Source organism: Jaculus jaculus, chromosome 4 (assembly GCF_020740685.1).
Source record: "Jaculus jaculus isolate mJacJac1 chromosome 4, mJacJac1.mat.Y.cur, whole genome shotgun sequence".
Taxonomy (NCBI): Eukaryota; Metazoa; Chordata; class Mammalia; order Rodentia; family Dipodidae; genus Jaculus; species Jaculus jaculus.
In genome coordinates this window covers 125,378,475-125,401,715 of record NC_059105.1, presented here as the reverse complement: position 1 = coordinate 125,401,715, position 23,241 = coordinate 125,378,475, and the positions used below count along the sequence as shown (strand labels likewise).

Genomic DNA, 23,241 nt, shown 5'->3' with positions numbered 1-23,241 from the left:
ACTCAGTGATCCCACCTCGGCCTTCCAAGTGCTGGAATTAAAGGCATGCACCACCATGGCCAATGATGTGCTTTTTTTTTTTTTAATTTAAGCATTTTGTCTATTTTATTTATTTGTTTGAGACAGAGAGGGGGAGACAGAGTGAGAACGGGTACGCCAGGGCCTCTAGCCACTGCAAACGAACTTCAGACACATGCACCACCTTGTGCATCTGGAGAAACAAACCTGGGTCCTTAGGCTTCACAGGCATATGCCTTAACTGCTAAGCCATCTCTCCAGCTGTGATATGCTTGTTTTTACACAAATCATCACTGAGTATTTGACATTGCAGGACATAAAAAATTTTTACAAGTTAATCAATACTTTGATTTCATGCTCATCAATGCTAACAATGCTGCTTCACAGAAATACTTAGTTCAAAATGGTAAAAGTATGTTTAGGGCCATATTTAGAAGTTGTTGAAAATTCTATTCTAACCTCAAGCCAAAATTCAATGAATGGCAGATTTTAAATTTTATTTACTTATTTAGTGACACACACCTTTAATTCCAGTACTTGGGAGGCTGGCCACTAGTTCAAGGCCTAGGGCTACAGACTGAGTTCCAGGTCAGCCTGGGCTAGAATGAGACCCTACCTACAACAAACAAACACACAAAAACAAATGATAGTGAGTGAAAGAGTAGGACCCCTTTTCTTCACGTATACTTCTAACTTCACCTGGTTCTCAGGCCTATATATTACTCAGGTGATATCTCTCACATAAATAAAACCCACTATACTCTATTTTCATAGATCCACCTACCTTACTAAATAACAATTCTTTTGTTGTTATTCTTTCTAAAAATTGTTTTTCTTTTTTACTGACAACTTCCATAATTGTAGACAATAATCCATGGTAATTCCCTCTGTCCCACCACTTACCCCTTTGAAACTCCATTCTACATCATATCCCCTCCCCCTCTCAATCAGTCCCTCTTTTATTTTGATGTCATCATCTTGTCCTCCTATTATGATGGTATTGTGTAGGTTATGTCAGACACTGTGAGGTCATGGATATCCAGGCCATTTTGTGTCTGGAGGAGCACACTGTAAGGAGTCCTACCCTTCCTTTGGCTCTTATGTTCTTTCTGCCAGCTCTTCCAGAATGGAACTCTGAGCCTTGGATGATGTGATATAGATATTTCAATGCTGAGCACTCCTCTGACAGTTCTTCTCAGTACCATGGTGCCTTCTGAGTCATCCCAAAGTCACTGCCATCTGAAAAGAGAGGCTTCTCTAACCAAAAGTGAGAGTAGCATTAATATAGAGGTATGGGTGCTAAGAAAAGTGCTTACTGGGCAGTTTCGTGAGCATAATATATACAATTAGCCAGACACCAGCAGATGTTAAACTCCTAGGGCTCATGATTTCCCCTGTAGCAGGTTTTCAGTATCTGGGATGTATTCCCTACCATGGTACAGGCCTCCAGTCCAATTAGAGGGCAGTTGGTTTCCCCCATAACAGACATGCCACTATTGCACCCATTGGCTCATTTGGCCTGGTGGCCAAATTTAAGGCTTGCAGTATCCATTGTTGAGTATCTATCTTCAAAAGTGATTTATCTCTCTCCTATAAATGCATGCAGAGTAACTTTTTCTAGCTTTCTATAAACTGGTCTACATGAAGGAGGTCTTCAGCTTGCCTCTAGTAGGATTTCTCAGTGAGCTTGTAGCTCAAGTATGTGGAGTCTTCAGCAATTACCTATTCCTGGTGGGAAACCAAGAGCCTTGGCAATAGTCTGTAATGTTTTGGGGGGATCAGTGACCTTTCTGGCCAACAACTCACTGGAAGGTATCCCATCTCTGGCACTGAAAATTTTCTAATAACAATCTATGGCTTCTGAGTGTTCCATTGTCCAAAAGAATAGGTTTCCATATGGCTTATTTATATTCTCTTACATTTTGATTAACCCTCCCTCTATCTTTCCTTTACTCAATTTCTTCCCCTGACCTCACTTAGGCCACTTCACCCCAATTCATCTGTTCTTCTACTTACATATATACAATATCATCCTATTAAGTCCCTCCCTTTCTAGCTTACTGACCTTTGCTATGAAGTTTTACTCCTACTCACATAGAAGTCCAATTATTTGTAGCTAAGATCCACAAATGAGAGAGAACATGTGATATTTGGCTTTCTGGGCCAGGGTTACCTCACTAAATATAACTCCTTCCAGATCTATCTATTTCCCTGCAAATTTCATAACTTCACTTTTTTTTTTTTTTTTTTTTGGTTTTCAAAGTAAGGTCTTACTTTAGCCCTGGACATCTCTATGTCATCTCAGGGTGGCCTTGAACTTGAACTCAAAGTGATCTTCCTACCTCTGCCTCCCAAGTGCTGGGATTAAAGGCATGCACCATCATACCTGGAAATAATTTCATTTTTCTTTACCATTGTGTAAATGTGCCACATCTTCATTATCCACTCATCAGTTGAGGGACATCTAGGCTGGTTCCATTTCCTAACTATTGTGAATAGAGCAGCAATAAACAGGGTTGAGCAAGTATCTGTAAGGTAGCAAGATGAGTCCTTAGGATATATGCCTAGGAGTGGTATAGCAGGGTCATATGGTAAATCTATTTTTAGCTCTCTCAAGAACCTCCACACCAATTTCCACAATGGCTGGACCAGGCTGCATTCCCACCAACAATGTAGAAGTGTTCCTCTTTTTCCACATCTTCATCAGCATTTATGTTCATTTGCTTTCATGATGGTAGCAAATCTAACAGGAGTGAGATGGAATCTCAACATAGTTTTAATCTGCATTTCCCTGATGGCTAGGGATGTAGAACAACTTTCTTAGATTTTTTAGTTTCTATTTATTAATTTCTACCCTAATCTTTATTATTTCTTCTCGTCTACTGATTTTTGGTTTGCCTTGCTCTTCTTTTTCCAAGGCCTTAAGGTGAAGCATTAAGTTGTTTATTTCTGAACTCTCTAATTTCTTAACATAGGCCCTAAGAACTATAAATTTTCCTCTTACGACTGCCTTCATTGTGTCCCAAAGATTTTGGTATGTTGTATTATCACTATCATTTGATTCTATGAATTTACTGATTTCCTTTTTGATTTCTTCAATGACCCATTCATCATTCAATAGTGTACTGTTTAGTCTCCATGAATTTATGTATGCTCTGTAGTTTTTCTTGTTCCTGATTTGCAGTTTAATCCCATTGTGGTCAAATAAAGTACAAGGGATTATTTCAATTTTCCTGCATTTGTAGAGATTTGCTTTGTGTCCTAATATATTTTAGAGAATGTTCCATGTACTGCTGAGAAAAAATGTATATTCTGACACATTTGGATGGAATGTTTTGTAGATATCTGTTAGGTCCCTTTGTTCCATGACATCATTTAATTCAGATGTCTCTCTGTTTATTTTTTGTTGGGATGACCTGCCAATTGATGAGAGTAGGGTATTGATGTCTTCCACTACAATTGTGTTTGATGTTATCTGTGACCTGAAGTCTAATAGTGTTTGTTTGATAAAATTGGGAGCACCCATGTTAGGTGCACATATGCTTAGGATTGTAATGTCCTCCTGTTGCAGTGTTCCTTTAATCAGTATAAAATGATCTTCTTTATCTTTCCCCATTAATGTTGGTTTGAAGTCTATCCGCTTAGATATTAGGATAGCAACCCCTGCTTGGCCCATTTGATTGAAATAGTTTTCCATCTTTTCACCCTAAGGTGGTGTCTATCTTTTAATGAAAGATGAGTTTCCTGGAGGCAACAAATGGCAGGATCCTGACTTTTTTTTTTTTTTTCGAGGTAGGGTCCCACTCTAGCCCAGGGTGACCTGGAATTCACTATGGAGTCTCAGGGTGGCCTCGAACTCATGGCAATCCTCCTACCTCTGCCTCCCAAGTGCTGGGATTAAGGCGTGCGCCACCATGCCCAGTTGGATCCTGACATTTAAACCAGTCTGTAAGCCTGTATCTTTTGGTTGGTGCATTGGGACCACTGATATTGAGAGTTATTATATTATTGAAAGGTATGCATTTATTCTTGCCATTCTTATTATTTTGTAGTGTTTCCTATTTTCCCTTTACTTATTTTTTAACTATTATGTGAGTGTGGTTTATTTTTTCCTATTTCCTCCTGTGTATGTTTTGCTTTCTCTTCAGCATGAAGAATTCCTTCAAGTATTTTCTGTAGAGCTGGCTTAGTTGTCATAAATTCCTTTAGCCTGTTTTAGTTGTGGAATGTCCTTATTCCTCCATCAATTTGGATAGATAGCTTTGCAGGATACAGTAACCTTGGTTGACAGTTGTTATTTTTCTGTGCTTGGAATACATCATTCCAAGCTCTTCTGGCTTTTAAAGTTTATGTTGAGTAATCTGCAGTTATTCTGGCGGGTTTGCCTTTGTAGGTGATTTGGTTTTTCTAATTGCTTTCAATACATTTTCTTTTTAAAAATTTATTATTTTTTATTTTTTTAAATTTTTATTAGCATTTTCCATGATTAAAAAAATATCCCATGGAAATTCCCTCCCCCCCCACACACACTTTCCCCTTTGGTTTGCGTGTTTAGTAGTTTAATTATAACATGGTGAGAAGGTTCTTTCCAGGTTTTGTTTGTTTTAAAAGCTTCTTGTATCTATGTTGGCATTTCTTTCCCAACTTGGGAAAAATTTTCTTTTATGATTTTGTTGAAAACACCTATAAGCCTCTGGACTGAATTTCTTCTCCTTCTGTTATACCCTGAATTTTTATGTCTGATCTTTTCATAGTGTCCCAGATATCTTGAAATTCTTATTAATACCTTGCTTTTAGCTTGTCTTTCTCTTTGTTGGACTGATTAGATCTGCCAGCTGGTCTTCTAGTTTAGATATACTGTTCTCTCCTTCATCTACTCTATTGGTGAGACTTTCCACAGAGTTTTTAATTTCACTGACTGTATTCTTCAGAGCTAGGATTTCAGCCTAGTTTTTCTTCAATATTTCTATTTCCTTACTCATGTCTTATAATGACCTCTTTATTTCATTAAGCTGGTTTCCTGTATTCTCTTTCAGAAGTTTGTTTTCCTCTTTGATCCCCTTCTTGTCTGATTTCTTTGAGCATAGATACCATCATTTTCTTGAAATCTTTATCAGGCATTTCATCCAATTTCATTGGTGATCATTTCTGATGCATTTACAGTTTTTGGTGGGACTTTTTTGTCTTGATTCTTGGAGTTTCTTGTATTATATCGTAGCGACCTTTGCATCCTGAATTGAGTTGATGCTTGAGTTTTCTACTTATCTGCAGTGTTCCCAGACATGGCAATCCACTTCCATATAACCTCAGGATGAGTTCAAGGTGTCAGGTGTAGCTCTTGTCCACAAATCAAGCCACAGAAGTAATTCTAGGTGTTGAGTTTGCTTGCTAAGCAAATATTCTAGTGGACTGGGTAGAGTAATTTACTGGTAAATTCTAAACTTCAACTGAGAAACATTCATAATCAATAACAACTAACACAAAGTATGCAACTGTGGGGATTAAATCAAACAGATAGCCATATAAAGCCAAAATTCCTAAAGGTACGTGTTGTTCTACACCCTTAATCTTGTCAGCCAGGAGGTAGAGATTTCCCTTTTGAATTGGATTCCAGGTCAACCTGGATCTCGATCATACCCTTCCCCCAATAATGAGAGAAGGAAAAGACAAAAGCCTTATAAATATGAAAGCATCAAAGCAACAATATTCAACCCCCCAGATACAGGTTATTTGAAAATGGTAAAGTCAACCAAGAATATATAACCCATAACCTACCCTGACAAGGAAAGAAAGATTAGCACTTCCAATACAGGCCTATGTACCTTTTTCTTTTTTTCCCTGCCAGTCAGCCTCATTACCTTTTGGGGTGGCTTCCAATCTCACCAATGCTGACTGTCCACCTCGATCCTCAGTGTTGTGCTGTGGAACTGGACCTCTGATCAGTTCTGCTGGCTGTGCTACCACTGGGGGCTCAGTACCAGAGGTTCATGGTTTTGATGGTGGGAGATGGGAGAGTTCAGATTTCTGGAGTTGCTCACACAGTTCCACCTGGGTCACTTTCAGTAGCTCTTTAGTTGATCTCAGCTGTCTTTCCTCCAGATTTTGTAACTCTGCAAGAAGGCTAATGAAGTTGAAAAATCTGTTCTTTGGTCTATGCTGCTGCTGTCATGTCAGGCAGGTACACAGAGTGAAGATTGTAGGCCATGAGCGCTTCAGTGGGACTCTGGCTGGTTTCCTCCTTTCTGGTGGATCTTGTTCTCTCCAGCTTCTCCGCTTTGTCTAGAATAACCTATACTCCTTCACTTTTCAGAAGAGTTTGTTTTGCTTAAATCCCTCCCTAGGCCGCCATCTTACCCAGAAGTCCTTCCTTTTCTATTTTATAGAAAAGTTTGAGAAGCACTGGTGTTAGTTCTTCCATGAAGGTCTGGTAAAATTCACCAGTGAATCCATCTGGGCCTGGACTTTTTTTTAGTTGGTTTTTCTAGGTAGAGTTTCATTCTAGCCCAGGCTGACCTGGAATTCACTATGTAGTCTCAGGGTGGCCTCAAACTCATGGCGATCCTCCTACCTCTGCCTCCCAAGTGCTGGGATTAAAGGCGTGTGCCACAACACACAGCTAGGGATAATTTTTTTTTTTTTTCGAGGTAGGGTCTCACTCTAGCCCAGGCTGACCTGGAATTCACTGTGTAGTCTCAGGGTGGCCTCGGACTCACGGCAATCCTCCTACCTCTGTCTCCCAAGTGCTGGGATTAAAGGCATGCACCACCACACCTGATTTAGAGAGATTTTTTAAAATATCTTTTTAATTTTTATTTATTTATTTGAGAGTGAGAGACAGAGAGAGAAAGAGGCACCAGGGCTTCCAGCCACTGCAAACAAACTCCAGACATGTACACCCCCTTGTGCATCTGGCTAACATGGGTCCTGGGGAATTGAACCTCGAACTGGGGTCCTTAGGCTTCACAGGCAAGCACTTAACCGCTAAGCCATCTCTCCAGCCTGAGATTTTTTTTTTTTTGATAACTTCTTGGATCTCCATACTTGTTATAGGTCTATTTAAGTGGTTAATCTCAACTTAATTTTGGTAGGCCATATAAGTCATTTCTTTCAGATTTTCAAACTTAGAGTATATGATCTTATAGTACATCCCTATGATTTTTTGAATTTCTCTAGTATCTGTTATGATGGTACCTTTTCCATCTCTAATTTTATTAATTTCTGTCTTTTCTTTCTTTTCTTCAGACTTGCTAATGGTTTATCAATATATCTTTGGATTGTTTTGTGGTTTCTAGTTCCTTAATTTCTGCCTTAATCTTTATTATTTCTTCCCTTTACTGATTTCTGGTTTGCCTTGTTCTTCTTTTTCCAAGGCCTTAAGGTGAAGCACTAAGTTATTTACTTGCTTTCTTAATATAGGTACTTAAAGTTACAAATTTCCCTCTTAGAACTGCCATCATTGTGTCCCAGAGGTTTTGGTATGTTGTGTTCTCATTATCATTTGATTCTATGATTTTTTATTTATTTTTTTGGTTTTATTTTTCAAGGTAGGATTTCACTCTAGCCTAGGCTGACATGGAATTCACTAGAGTCTTAATGTGGCCTTGAACTCATGGCGATCCTCCTACCTCTGCCTTCCAAGTGCTGGGATTAAAAAAAGCATGTGCCACAATGCTCGGCTTAATATTCTTATTTTTACTTAGTTGATGGATAAAGAGAAAGACAGAGAGAGGAAGAGAGGGAGAGAGAATGGATGTGCCAGGGCCTCCAGCCACTGTAAGCGAACTCCAGACTTGTGCTCCCCCTTGTGCATCTGGCTAACATAGGTCCTGGGAATTGAACCTGGGTCCTTTGGTTTTACAGGCTAATGCCTTAACTGCTAAACCCTTCAGCACATGATTCTATTAACTTTTGATTTCTTTCTTGATTTCTTCATTGATCCATTCATCATTTAATAGTGTACTATCTAGTTTCCATGACTTTGTGTACACTCTAGTTTTTCTTGCTATTGATTTGTAGTTTAATCCCATTGTGATCAGATAAGAGTTCAAGGAGTTCAATTTTCCTTTATTTAATTAGTTGGTTTTTCTAGGTAGAGTTTCATTCTAGCCCAGGCTGACCTGGAATTCACTATGTAGTCTCAGGGTGGTATTAAAATTTGCTTTGTGTCCTAATATATGGTCTGTTTTAGGGAATGTCCCATGTGCTGCTGAAAAGAATGTGTATTCTGCAGCATTTGGATGAAATGTCCTGTATATATCTGTTAGGTCCATTTGTTCTATGATCTCATTTAATCCAGATGCATCTCTGTTTATTTTTTGCCAGGTTGACTTATCGGTTGATGAGAGTGGGGTGTTGAAGTCACCCAGTACAACTGTGTTTGGTGTTATCTGTGACCTTAGTTCTAACAGTGTTTGTTTGATGAAACTGGGAGTCCCCATGTTTGGTGCATAATGTTTAGGATCATAATGTCCTGTTGGAGTGTTCCTTTAATCAATATAAAGTGACCTTCCTTATCTTTTCTAACTAATGTTGGTCTGAAGTCTACCCTGTCATATATTAGGATAGCAACCCCTGTTTGTTTTCTAGGCCCATTTCCTTGAAGCACCATTTTCCAACCTTTCACCCTTTCACCCTAAGATAATGTTCAACCTTCATAGAAAGGTGTTTCTTGGAGGCAAGAAGTTGAAGGATCCTACTTTTTAACCCAGGCTGCAAACCTATATCATTTGGTTGGGGCATTGAGGCTGTTGATATTAAGAGTTATTATTGAAAAGTATGCATGTATTTTTGCTTGTAGTTCTCCTGGTTTTATCTTTGCTCTCTCTCTTTTTTAAAAAAATATTTTATTTTATGTATGTATGTATTTGCCAGAGAAACAGGGAGAGAAAGAATGGGCATGCCAAGGCCTCTAGCCACTGTAAATGAACTCCAGACATGTGTGGCCCCTTGGGCATCTGGCTACCATGGGTCCTCGGTAATTGAACCTGGGTCCTTTGGCTTTGCAGGCAAATGCCCTAACCACTAAGCAATCCATCCAGCCCTACCTTTGCTCTCTTGTATTAACTTGTATTTTAGTATACTTTGTTTTTTCCAATATGTGTGCTTTTCTTTTAAACTCATGGCAATCCACCTACCTCTGCCTCCCGAGTGCTGGGATTAAAGTGTGCATCACCACGCCTGGTGGAGGATCCTTTCAAGTGTTTTCTGTAGAGCTGGTTTTGTCTTCAAATATTCCTTTGGCCTGCTTTTGTTGTGGAATGTCCTTACTTCTCCATCTACTTGAATGGATAGTTTTGCAGGATAAAGTAACCTTGGTTGACAGTTCTTATCTTTCTGAACTTGGAATACATCATTCCAAGCCCAAATTTTATGCTGAATAATCTGCTGTGATCCTTGCCTTTGTATGTGATGTTATTTCTCTCTCTAACTGCTTTCAATCCATTTTTTTTTTTGCATGTTTGATAGTTTAATTGTAATATGGTGAGAAGAGATTCTTTCCAAGTTTTGTCCGTTTGGTGTTTTAAAGGCTTCCTGTATCCACACTGGTATATCTTTCCCAATTTGGGGAAGTTTTCTTTTATGATTTTGTTGAAAACACCTACTATGCCTTTAGAGTGAAATTCTTCTCCTCCTCCTCCTACTACTAATGAATTCCTTTTTTTGTTTATTTGTTTGTTGTTTGTTTTTTGCTTTTCAAGGTAGGGTTTCACTCTAGTCCAGGCTGACATAGAATTCACTATGTAGTCTCAGGGTGGCCTCAAACTCATAGTGATCCTCCTACCTCTGCTTCCTGAGTGCTGGTATTAAAGGCATACACCACCACATTTGGCTATACCTGAAAATTTATGTTTGATTTTTTTCAGTGTCCCAAGTATCTTGAAATTCCCATTCATACCTTCCAATTAGTTTGTCTCTCTCTTTGTTGGACTGTATTAGATCTGCCACCACACCCAGCTCTCCTCATTTTTTGAGACAGGGTCTCTCACTGGGCCTGGAGCTCACTGATTTGGCTAGACCTGCTAGCCAACAGAGATCCTCCTGTGTCCAGCTTCTCAGTGCTAGAATTACAGGCACATGTTGCTAAGCCTAGTTTTTCACATGGGTGCTAGTGACCCAAACTCAGGTCCTCACACTTGCACAGCAAGCACTTCACTGACAGTCAGTCATCTTATCTCCTCCGCTGTCTCCATTTCTTGCTATATAAGTTACTGGCTTTTCATAACACATTGAGGCAATTAAAATACTAAATCTCATTGTTTATTATATTGCCATATTTTCTGAACTAAAAGGATACTCTAGTTTAAGAGGGTTATTTATTTTTTTAGAAACTGTATGTAGTAGAAAAGCATGCTATTAAAAGGTGAGTTGGGGGCTTACTGGTTAAGGCATTTGCCTGCAAAGCCAAAGGATCCCAGTTCGATTCTCCAGGACCCACGTAAGCCATACACAAGGTGGTGCACTCACCTGGAGTTCGTTTGCAGTGGCTGGATACCCTGGCATGCCCATATTCTCTCTCTCTCTGCCTCTTTCTCTCAAATAAAAACAAGGTGAGTTGGGTTTTTGTGCTTTTTGTTAGTGTTTTTTATAATTCTAGCACTTCATTTGATGACTATATGCCACTCTTGCTGTCTTTAATACAGTGATCTAAGTCTAATGATGACTAAAAGGTGAAGGTATTTTGCAAGTCTTCTTTAGTAGTACAAGTCAATGAAAGTCAGCATATAGTTTATAAAATCAATACCAAATCAACCAAAACAAAGAAACAACAACAACAAAAAAAAAACACCTCCTAAGGCTAGAGAGATGGCTTAGTGGTTAAGGCACTTGCCTGAAAAACCAAAGGACCAAGGTTTGATTACCCTATGACCCATGCAAGCCAGATGCACAAGGTGGCACATGTGTCTGGACTTTGTTTGTAGTGGCTAGAGGCCCTGGCATGCCCTCTTTCTCTTTCTCTCTCTCTCAAATAAATAAATAAATATATTTTTAAAAGCCCACTTCTAAGTGATCCAGTTTCTTGAGCTCATTTTTAGGCACCCCAGAATGGCAACATTCTGATTGTCAGGTATGAAAATTAGATTGCTGAAAGCAGTAAATAAGGTGCTTTGCCATGTCTTCTCAGTAGCATTAGCAGTCCTGTGCTGATTCACTGGTGCCTTTCAGTGTCTGGTGACTAAGCGTTTGTTCTAGAAGAGAATAATGCCAACTCGTCCACATAGTGACTGAACTCATAACCCTAGCCTGTCAGCACACTGCCAGTCAACCACCAAAATAGCTCCAGTAATTAAGAAGTGCTTCCAAGCCAAGAGTGATGGCACATGTCTTTAATCCCAGAACTCAGGAGGGAGAGGTAGAAGGATCACCATGAGTTCGAGGCCACCCTGAGAATTCTAAGTCAGCCTGAGCTAGAGTGAGACCCTACCTCGAAAAACAAAAATAAAAGTACTTCTGCTTACTTCTAGACTACTTGGTATGCAATAAGCATTGTACTAACATTTTGATGCATATCACCTCTTAGACATTACACAGACCTTTCAAAGAATATGCTCTTGCTTTTATGGTGCAGACACTGAGAAGTAAAGGGAGTAAGAGAGCTGAAGAGATGGTTTAGTGGTTAAGGTACTTGCCTGAGAAGTCTAAGGACCCAGGCTCGATTCCCCAGTACCCACACAGCCAGATGCCACAAAGTGGTGTATACATCTGGAGTTTGCATGCCCATTCTCTCTTGTGCTCTCTATCTGCCTCTTTTTCTCTCTCAAATAAATAAAATCTTATATAAATAAGTAAAAATGAATTAAAATCTTAACACTAATAAATAAGAGCTCCAGGAAACCAATGCAGGCCCATCTATCTCAAAGGGCCAATCAACTCCAAGCATATTAGAAAGTGTACAGTAGCATGAAAGAGTAAGCTGTGTTGATCTTGATCTGAAAACACTATTTTAAAACTGAATATTCATATTTACAATTTTAAATTATGTTGATAATACAAGTAAAAGATGGACAGATAATGTCTGACTTGTAATCTTTTCAATTTAAATGATGCACATTTTAAGAACCATACTTTAAATGCTGAATTTTTATCTTTTCACAGGCTAGCAACATGCAGCACGATGACAGATTCCGTCTTGATGCTGGGCAGCAGCAGTGACCCATGGCTCAGCCAATCACGTAACCACAGGGGAAAAATGATGTATACTCAACAGGATTCCATGATGCTAAATCAGAATGGCCAGTAGGCTTAGGTATATTAAACACAATTTTTTTTATTGTTTGTTTTTTCGAGCTAGGGTCTCACTCTATCCCAAGCTGATTTGGAACTCACTATGTAGTCTCAGCATGCCTTGAACTCATGGTAATCCTCCTACCTCTTCCTCCCAAGTGCTGGGATTAAAGCATGAGCACCACCACGCCTGGCAAACACATTTTTTTTTTTTTTTTACTTAAAACATTTTAAATTTACAATGGCTTTATCAGGAAATAACTTTGCTTTACAGAATTATTAACTAGTAAAACCGAAGTGTTTACATTAATGTGGGTATACCAATAAATATTTGATATATTTTGTCATATAAAAGATTTTTATATCTCTAGAATAAGAGATAGTATTACATGAGAAGACACTGTGCAAAAGAGAGCAATAGCAGGCTGGAGAGATGGCTTAGAGGTTAAGGTACTTGCCTGTGAAGCCTAAGGACCCAGGTTCAATTCTCTAGTACCTTTGTAAGCCAGATGCAAAAGATGGCACATTCTAGAGGCCCTGGAGTGCCCATTCTCTCTCAGTATCTGCCTCTCTCTTAAATAAAAAAAACAAAAAAAAAAAAAAAAACACTTAAAAAAAAGAGCAATAGCAAGGGCTGGGGTTTATCTCAGTAAAACAGCACTTGCCTACCCTGTACAAGGTCCTGATTTCAATCCCCAACACTGACCAAAAAAAACAAAACAAAACAAAAACACCCATCTGGGGCTGGAGAGATGGCTTAGCAGTTAAGGCATATGCCTGTGAAGCCTAAGGACCCAGGTTCGAGTCTCCATGTCCCATATAAGCCAGATGCACATGCATCTGGAGTTCATTTTGCAGTGGCTAGAGGCCCTCACATGCCCATTCACACACACTCTCTCCTTCTCTCTGTCTCTAATAAATTAAAAAAAAAAAAAAATCTGTGCCAAAGAGCTGTCCTGGGATGTGCTGGGCTAAATAATAGGCAAAGCAAACTCTTCAAGGTTGCAGTAACCAGAGAATCTCGTAAATATTGGAGGAACAAGTAAGGAATTAAGTTCTCATCTCTAAGCTAGTAAACAAGTAGCAAAGCTGGCAAAAACAGCTCTACAGACTTTCTTACAATCTAGCAGGGCAAACAAGAAACTAGTGTTAAGACACAGCATCAAAAATATCAATGTCAAGTGCCCTGAGAGGTGGAATGAGTTCTTGCTGCAGTGTGACAAGCAAGCATCCAGGCTCTGATGTCATAGTGAGGTAAGGAGGCCACACATTGGTGAAGGGACAGCAGAGTCAGGTGCACAAATGTTTATGAAGTGCCTAGAATGCTGATAATACATAATATTATGGAGAATTATAGCAGGATAAAAACCTAAATGTAACATAGGGTAACATCATAAACAATCTTCATTACCATCTTGCTAAAGAACTACATTTTATTTGCTAGAGGATGGGAAAACAATGTAAGTTTCTGAGAAGGCTGCTTGAGTGGAACAACTTCTCTTCTATTCAACCTCTAAGGGGACCTCGTTGGATTGCCTGAGCTGATATACTTGTTCCACTACTAATTTAGCTGCAGACTTCAGACTAGCTGCTTCGTATCTTTTTGCTTCAGCTTCTTCTTGGTCTTTTAAAAATGTATTTTATTTATTTATTTCAGAGAGAGAAAGAGGCAGAGAGAGAGAGAGAGGAGGGGAGGGAACACAGAATGGGCACATCAGGGCCTCCAGCCACTGCAAACAAACTTCAGATGCATGTGCAACCTTGTGCAGCTGGCTTATGTGGGTCCTAAGGACAGGGTCCTTTAGCATTGCAGGCAAACACCTTAACTGCTAAGCCATCTTCTCCAACCCTTCGGCTTCTTCTTTTATAGAAAGTTAAATAGTGCCATAATGACACCTATACAGTGTCTAAAGCATCAACTAGTAAGGCAGACATGGTGGCTCATGTCTACAATCCCAGTACTCAGAAGGGTGCAACAGGAAAATTACAAACTCAAGGGCCAGTAAGTCCAAGGCCAACCTAGGCTACATAGCACAATAAACACAACACAATACAAGAAAACACTGAAAATAAAGCATCAATTCACAAGAGCTCTAAAGAAGCATCAGCTACAAATATACTTATTCTCCATTCTGCCCAGTATTGCAGAACTAATGAGATAGTAGCAATATTTCCAAAGAAGAAACCCCTGAGAACTATGAACTGTGGATTTGGTAAGATTAGAAAAAAGGCAAGTATATAATGATCATATATTGATATAAATAAAAAATAACCTGAGTAAACTCTGTGATCATATTACAGTTCCAAAAGTTGTTTTTCAAGGTTCTTCTTTCAAAAATGGATAATCTTTATACCTCTTGCAATGTCAAAAATGCTATACTTGCACAAACATACTAAATTTAACTGAAACCTTGGGATTTCAGGGCCCCATACACTCATCTGCGGCAGGGGTAACTCTCCTGTGGTGGTTAGAGTGCATGTGTGTTGTTCCACTCCATCGTTCTTCTGTCTGGTCTTATTTTGAACCAGATCTTATCTCCCTCCCTCCCTTCCCCCTACCCTCCTTTGAAATTCCAAGCTAGGTCTCTACTCTCCTGATGGTCTGGGGTTATGGCATGCATGCCTATGTCCAGCTATTTTATGTAGGATATGGAGATTTGAAATCAGGCAATCTCAGGCCACTGGAGCCATCCCTCCAGCCCAAATACATTAAGAGAATAACATAAAAGCAAACACCTGTGATGTCCTTGTCTTTGCAAGAGGAGAAGTGCATGCTTCTTGAAACTGGTCTTCATTAATTCCAATTTCTTTTAGGTAACTTTCCAACAGCTTTTCAACCTAAAAAGAGAGAATTTACTTTTCTTACTATACACAGAAAAATTCTAAGTTCATTACAATATAAAGTGCTTTTTGTAAATACCAACAGATACACTATTGTGCAATGCAGGGCAGTAATAATGTTTTCCACCAATTAAGTCACAATTAAAAGTTAAGGAGATATGAAGTCAAAAAAGGTGCTCATGGAGTTTCATTTAACATATAGTATTACTACAATACTCTGGATTTTTGTGAAATTAAAACAAGTAAATGGAACAAAATCTATTTCTTAAATTAAAAAGGCAACAAGTATTATTATCCTAATTACCTTTAAAAATCACAGAAGATATGCTAAAAAAATCAGAGAAGAAAAAATACTCACTAGTTCTTTATATTCTTGATGAATCTCTGTATAGGTCAATTTGCTTTCTTCTTCATCATCAAAAACTAAAGTTATAAGAAAATATGTCAGTGAAAAGAATAAATTATTTCATTAGATATAAATATAAAAATTTTGCAAGCAGAGCCACCATTCTCATAATCTATCTGTCCAGACTTGTATTCCTAAGCTTTTCCTTTAAAATTGTGCATACATACACATATATGGTGCTGATCCAAGTTTTTTTTTCCTATTCAAGAAAATACTTGAAAAGAAAAACTACCTAGTATTTAAGATTAAGCTATTACTTTTCTTTCTTCTTTTCTTTTTTCAAGATAGGGTCTCTCTATGTTGCTTTTATGTTGCTTAGACTGGTCTTGAACTTCTCAGTTCAAATAATCCTCCTACCCCTGCCTCTCAATTAATAGGAACTTGAGGCATCACATAGCCAAACTGTTACTGTGTTTTTTTTAAAATTAATTTATTTTTTACTAACAACTTCCATGACTGTAAACAATATCTCATGGTAATGCCCTCTCTTCCCCCACTTTCCCCTTATTTTGTTTTTTAAATTTTATTTTATTGGGGCTGGAGAGATGGCTTAGCAGTCAAGGTGCTTGCCTGCAAAGCCAAAGGACCTTGGTTCAATTCCCCAGGACCCACAAACACCAGATGCACAAAGTGGTGCATGCATCTGGAGTTTGTTTGTAGTGATTGGAGGCCCTGGCGCAACCACTTTCCCTCTCAAATAAGTAAAATAGAATATAAATTTTATTTACTTATTTGATAGAGAATGGGCACCTCTAGCTGCTGCAAATAAATCCCAGTGCATGCAGTACCTTGTGCATCTGGCTTACATGGGTATTGGGGAATCAAACCTGGGTCCTCAGGCTTCACAGGCAAGTGTCTTAACTGCTAAGATATCTACCACTCCAGCCCCCACAGTGCTACTTTTAAAAAAAAAAAAAAGTTTTTTTAAGGTTTAGAGACCTTACTAGATTAAGAGAAGAGGAAGCCTAGCATGGTGACGCACACCTTTAATCCCAGCACTCATTAGGCAGTGATAGGAGGATTGCTGTGAATATGAGACCACCCTGGTACTATAGGATGAATGCCAGATCAGCCTGGGCTATAGTGAGATCCTACTTTGAAATCAAAAAGAACAAAGAGAGAGCAGGGGAAGGAAGGAAACAGGAGAAAGTACAGAGAGCTCCTGCCTATTAGAAAGCAAGAGGAGGTAAATTCCTAAAATATTATTTATTTATCTATTTGAGAAGCGAGAGACAGTCTGACTGACTGACTCAACAGATATGCCAGTCTCTTGCTGCTGCAATGAACTCCAGATGCATGTGCCACTTTGTGCACCTGGCTCTATCTGGATACTGGGAAATCGAACCCAGGGCAGCTAGACTTTGTAAGTAAATGCCATTAACCACTGAGCATCTCCTCAACTCACAAATGGCTACTTTTTGTACAATAATACAAGGCAACAAGTTCTTCATAAACTTTTTAAAAATAATTTTATTTATTTACTTTAAGGGAGAGAGAGAAGAGAGAAAGACAGAAAGAGAATGGGCACGCCAGGGCCTCAGGTGCATGTGTCCCCTTACATGGGTCCTGGGGAATCAAACCGAGGTCCTTTGGCTTTGCAGGCAAGTGCCTTAATTGCTAAGCCATCTCTCCAGCCCCCCACCCTTTTGAGGTAGGGTCTCACTCTAGCTCAGGCTGACCTGGAATTCACTCTGTAGTCTCAGGGTAGCCTTGAACTCATGGTAATCCTCCTATCTCTGCCTCCCAAGTGCTGGGATTAAAGGTGTGTGCCACCTTTTAACTCACCATTATTAAACATTAAATCTTTTTAATAACTGCCGAAGAGTGCTATACTGGAATGTGCTGTTGGAAATTTACTGAAAGAGACTAGGTCATTTTTTTAATGATCAATAAAACAAGTCAAAAGCCATAGGTGATTACAAGAAAATTTCAAGCCAGGAATGGTGCACACCTTTAATGCCAGTACTGAGAAGGCAGAGGTAGGAAGATCACCATGAGTTCCAGGCCACCCTGGAACCCTAGTGAATAGTGAATTCCAGTCAGCCTGAGCTAGAGTGAGACCCTACCTTGAAAAATCCAAAACAAAAAAAAGAAAGAAAGAAAGAAAGAAAGAAAGAAAGAAAGAAAGAAAGAAAGAAAGAAAGAAAGAAAGAAAAGCAAAAAGAAAATTTCAGTGTCAGGGATGGGATACTTTCCAGTGAGCTGTTGTTCATCAGGGAGTCCCGTGATGTCCCCAAAACATTACAGGCTATTGCCAAAGCTCCTAGTTGCCCACCAGAACTAGATGGCAAGTCCCTATTGATGAAGACTTCACATGCTTGGGCTGCAGGACACTGAGAAATCAACCTGAAGCTAAGCTGGAAGCCTCCTCCCTGCTAACTAGCTGTCAGGATGCTAGAAAGACCTATGCAGTCTGCTGGGAGAGAAAAGTCATCAATGGTTTTAACCAGCAATGGACCCTGCAAGTTTTTAATGGCTAGCCAGAGAGAACAAATGTGCCAACTAGTGCAATGCTGGCATGTACATTATGGGGGAAAACAAATGCTCTCTGATTGAACTTGAGGCCCACTCTAGAGTGGAGGAAATTCATGCCTGGTACTGAAAACCTAATCATGCCTGGGGAGGTCATAAACCCTAGGGGAGGAACTACTACAGTTGTCTGTCTAAATAGATATATTATGCCTACCAAGCTGCCCCCTAATTATGCTCATAAGTTAATAACACTCTAACTTTTGGATAGAAAAGCTTTTCTTGTCAGCTAGTAGTAACTAGTGGGGTGACTCAAAACTCACCAAAGTGCTGAGAAGTGACAGTGGTATGTTCAGCACTAAAGGAGACATCTCTCTCCACCTTTCAAGGCTCACACATCATTGGGGAAGAGGTGGCAATAAGAATGTAAGAGCCAAAGGAAGGGGAGGAATGCTTTAATACTTTCTTTCAGACACAACGAAGCTGTGACACTCATGAGTTCACAGTGGCTGATGCTACCTACACAAGACACGCATAATAGGAGGAGGAAAATGATGACATCAAAATAGCAGACAGACTATTTGGAAAGAAGAAATTCAGCAGTGGAGTGGGAATTCAGCAGGGGGAAGAGGGAGGGTAGTGGCAGAGTATTATGATCATGGCATATTGTCTATATGTAAGGAGGTTGTCAATAAAAAGTTAAAAAACTAGGGCTGAAGAGATGGCTTAGTGGTTAAGGCACTTGTTTGGAAAGCCAAATGACCCAAGTTCAATTCCACAGGGCCCACATAAGCCATATGCACAAGGTGGCACATGTGTCTGCAGTTCATTTGCAGTGGCTGGAAACCCTGGTGTGCCCATTCTCTCTCTCTCTCTCTCTCTCTCTCTCTCTCTCTCTCTCTCTCTCTATATATATATATATATATATATATGTATATATATATATATCTGCCTCTTTCTCTTTCTCTCTCAAAAAATACATATGTATGTGTGTGTGTGTGTATATACACACACATATATAAAAGTTTCCAAAATAAAAGTTAAAAAACTAAAAATATATAAAATCTACACAAGTGTTTACTAATTGATTATACATGTAAAACAATGGAGGTTAAACATACCACATAGTCACTCAAGAAGCTACAATCTAGTTAAGTAAACAGGATATACTGGTGACTTGTAAAAAGTATGCTTTTTTGGTTCCCCAGAATCATCTCCTTAAAATGGAAAAATTAACCTTATAATTTTCACCTTAAAAACCTTCAACAACTACTCATTGCCTAGTGTACAAAATCCTTTAAAGGCCAGACAAAATTCTCCAACATTAAACCCCAAGTCTCATCTCCCAATATTCCAAAATCTAAATTTTGCCCTACTAACAATTCACAACTATTTGCAACACATCCAAACATAACACTGCATTTCAAACACTGTGCCTGTGCATAAGCATTTTCTTCTGTTTTCTGCTTTATCCACTTCCTTTACCAATTCTTCAGGATATTGCCAGGTGGCACATTCCTGCCACCAGCTCCCAACTTTTAGGTTAGTTGGAGCCCTACCTCTGAGCTCACACTATATAGTCCCATCGTTTGCCTTTTATATAGCACCTGACACTTTGTATTTTACTCTGCTTACTTGCCTGTCTTCTCTCTCTAGCTATACATTTCTATCCCCAGTTTTGGGTCCCAGGGCATTCAAAAAATGATCATTGAGGGCTGGAGAGACGGCTTAGCGGTTAAGTCCTTGCCTGTAAAGCATAAGGACCCCGGTTCAAGGCTCGATTCCCCAGGACCCACGTTAGCCAGATGCACAAGGGGGCGCACTCATCTGGAGTTCCTTTGCAGCGGCTGGAAGCCCTGGCAGTACCCATTCTATCTCTCTCTCTCTGCCTCCTTCTCTCTGTTGCTTTCAAATAAATAAATAAAAACAAACAAAAATTTTAAAAAATGATCGTTGAAATGTTAAAGTCACAAAGCTATATAAAACTAATCTTTAAATTATGTGAAGTAGAAGCCAGGCATGGTGGCTCACACTTATATCCTAGCACACTTATAATTGTGAGACTGAGGAAGGCAGACTGCCATGATTTCAAGGCCAGCGTGATCCACAGTGAGATCAGGACAGCCTGGGTTACAGAATGAGAAATCATGGTCCAAAAATATATATTTTGCAAATAATGTGAAATTTACCCCAAATTTATCCAGGCCTTGTAAAATATACTTTTAGCAGTCCTAATTTTAGAGCTGCTTTCTGACTCTGTAAATAAAATAAGTATTAGTTGTGAAACTTTGCATACCAAGGATATGCCCCACGTTTACATTTTAAAAGGCAGTACCATTGGGATTATGTGGATTGTAACTGATCCTCAACAGGGCCAATTGACCTGTGTATGGTCTCTAGATTGTCATGTTTCTTAGGACTACACTTCTACTCTTCTTCAAAGTTTTTTTTTTTTTTTTATGTAGGGTATTGCTCTAGCCCAGGCTAACCTGGAACTCACTATGTACTCTCAGGCTAGTCTCAAATTCACAGCAATCCTCCTACCTCTGCTTTCAGAGCGCTGTGATAAAAGGTGTGCACCACCATGCCTGGCCAGATAATTTTAAAAAGCAGGAATGAAAAAGATTCGTACCAAAACGCTTGAAGAATTAGAAGCTTCTCCTCATGTTGATTTTGACTTGATATAGCCATCTTCTAAACTGAAAAGCCCTGTGCCTACCTGTAGTGGTGCATGCATCTGGAGTTTACTTGCATTCCTACTCTGTCTCTCTTCTCTTTATCTCTCTCTGCTTGCAAATAAATAAAGATATTTACAAAAATGAAACAACAAAATAAAGTCTTTCACTGTCTCTCTCTCCATGTATGTATGTATGTATATGTGTGTGTGTATATATATATATACACATATATATATATACACACATACACACATATACACACACACACATATACACACACACATATATATACACATAATCTGAAGTAGAGAACACCTCATACAATCAGTTATTTTCTGCATCTTTTCTGTGTAGGACTGCATATACATTTCATGTAACAACTACTTAAGCTGTTTGTAAGTAGTTCTAAAAGCATTTTACTACAGTCCTCTCTGTAAAAGCACATGGTCAGCTGTGGGATACAGACACTGCTGACACTTGAGGATAAAAAAATAAACTATGCTTTAATTTCTTTTCCACTCAGCATTTAGTCTTAGTGGCATAATGGAATCAGTAGGTGACATAATTTCTTCTGTTTTCTAAAGGAGGTCACATGCTCCATAATAGCGTCCCATAATAGCATTTGATGAGACTGGCATTGCTTCCTACTGTGCTAAAGAGGCTCCTTCCATAATATTTTAAATTCTTAAGTGGAGTACAAATAAAAGTATTTGTGAACCTCCTTTAAAATACTTGCAAAACATTTAACTTGTATTTGAATTCTGATTATGACAAAAATTTAACAAAAAGGTTCAGTGATCAAAAAAATTTCTCCTTTACTAGATCCATAGAATTGTAGGTTTGAAAGGAGCCTTCGACTATTCTGATATCTGAATCTTCAGTAAGTCCCTGAGATCATTAGGGCACTATGAATGCCTGGAAAGCTATTATCTCTTCTGGCTGGCCAACTCACCCTGGATATAGTCTATTATGAAGAATTTCCTTCACTGCAATTTGTTTCTATGCAGCTGTACCCACTCACTGCAGCTCTATCTTACTGATCCTTACAAATCTAATCCTTTTCACATAAGGCTGACTGATGGCTATCGCTACCCTCAAAGTTTTGCCCAGCTAAAGAACCACAGTGACGGCTGGATATGACATGGTTTATGGTCCCTTTTCAATGAAAGGGGTCCAATTTGTCTCCACGAAATAAATTCAGAACTCCAAGTGTGACCTATCAGAAAACGGTGGTGCCCATCCCGCCAAGGTAGTAACATGCCCTATCTGAAAGCTCCACAAGGAGCCCCCCGCTGTAGTCCATGCCCTCCTGTCCTTGGCACATCAGATGGCCCAAATGGCTGATTTTTTTCATGTCCTAAGCTGAGTCCAGCAGGGATCGACGGGCACTCAAGAGGGAAGACGTTGCTCACCGAAAAGTCACCAGCCCGGGACAGAAATGTGCGAGATGGAGCGACAGCTCAAACACCGGATAACTAGACGGGCGGCGGGGCCGGCGAGTTCTGGTCCCCAAGTACAGGTCTGCGAGGGAAACCACCCGGAGGGCGCGCAGTGCCCCCTGCGAGGCTGGCCAGAGCAAGGGGACAGAGACCGAGTCCGTGAGGGGCGGTTTGTGAGGCCGAGCGGCGATCGTCAGCTCAGCTCGGCCTCTCGGCTCTCGTGTTTTTGTTTTTTGTTTTTTTTTACCTTCGCATTTCTGTTCCACAAAGTCCAAGATGGGGACCGACCAGTCTGGGCCCCGCAGGAAGCCCGCGATGCTCTCCACCATCCACTCCACCTCGTCCTCTTCCTCCGCAGCCATCCCGCCCCGCGGGCCCACGCAGACCTCCAGGCCCGACTCCCGGGGCCCTCGGAGGCCGCTCGGCCGCAGGAAGAAGCCGAGAGGACGGGGGAGAACCGCCCTGCAGCCTCTGAGCCACCGGGATAAAAACTACAAGCCAGTTAACGTAAAATCGTCGCTATGACAACACGCGCAGCAACCCGGCTGCTGCCCGGAAGTGAAGCCTGCCTCCCCGCCTGCGCACCTTGGGGCGGGGAGGTAAAGGACTTTTCCTATTGGCTGGAATAGGGTAGTAGCGGATCAAAACATAGGCCTCCGCCCATTGGCCTGGCGTTGCTGGAGCTGAAAGCAGAGCACAGGCATTGGCTGTGGGTCCTACAAGGAATCTCCTTGTTCGCTCCTCTGCCTGCGCGTTGGAACCGAGGCTTAAAGAGGCGCGGGAGGGGGGGACTACCCGACTGACAAGGCTTTTAGAGGCTTTGGTTCATGGTCGCAACGCCAGCCCCTCGGTCCCAGCCATTTGGCCAGAAGCCTTTGCGATTAAGGGTTTTCTGAAAATACAGAGCTGTGCAAGTTGATTAATTGGCTGTGCAGTTAGTTTGCATCGTGTAGTTCCAAGAGTTACCAGGGAATCGGGATTCTCTTTTATAAATCCTAATCTCGTTGATAAAAGAAAAGATGGTTGGATACATTGACATAGATAAGATGGATGAGGGCTGGAGAGATGGCTTAATGGTTAAGGCATTTGCCTGCGAAGCCTATGCGCCCATGTTGCACTCTCCAGATTCCACGTTAGCCAGATACACAAAGGCGAGGCAAGCGTAATG

At 40.1% G+C, this 23,241-nt stretch overlaps 1 protein-coding gene across 1 annotated transcript in view; it reads right to left on the bottom strand.

The window, feature by feature from the left end:
- Positions 1–22,589, bottom strand: part of Cfap36 (cilia and flagella associated protein 36) — a 52,364-nt gene extending 29,775 nt beyond the window's left edge. The window contains exons 1-3 of the mRNA XM_004668961.3: positions 22,321–22,589; positions 15,440–15,504; positions 14,977–15,078 (exon numbers count right to left, since the gene is read on the bottom strand). Coding sequence (XP_004669018.1) covers positions 14,977–15,078; positions 15,440–15,504; positions 22,321–22,435 — 282 coding nt within the window. The 5' untranslated portion in view covers positions 22,436–22,589. The remainder of the gene's footprint in view (positions 1–14,976; positions 15,079–15,439; positions 15,505–22,320) is intronic.
- Positions 22,590–23,241: the final 652 nt, after the last annotated feature.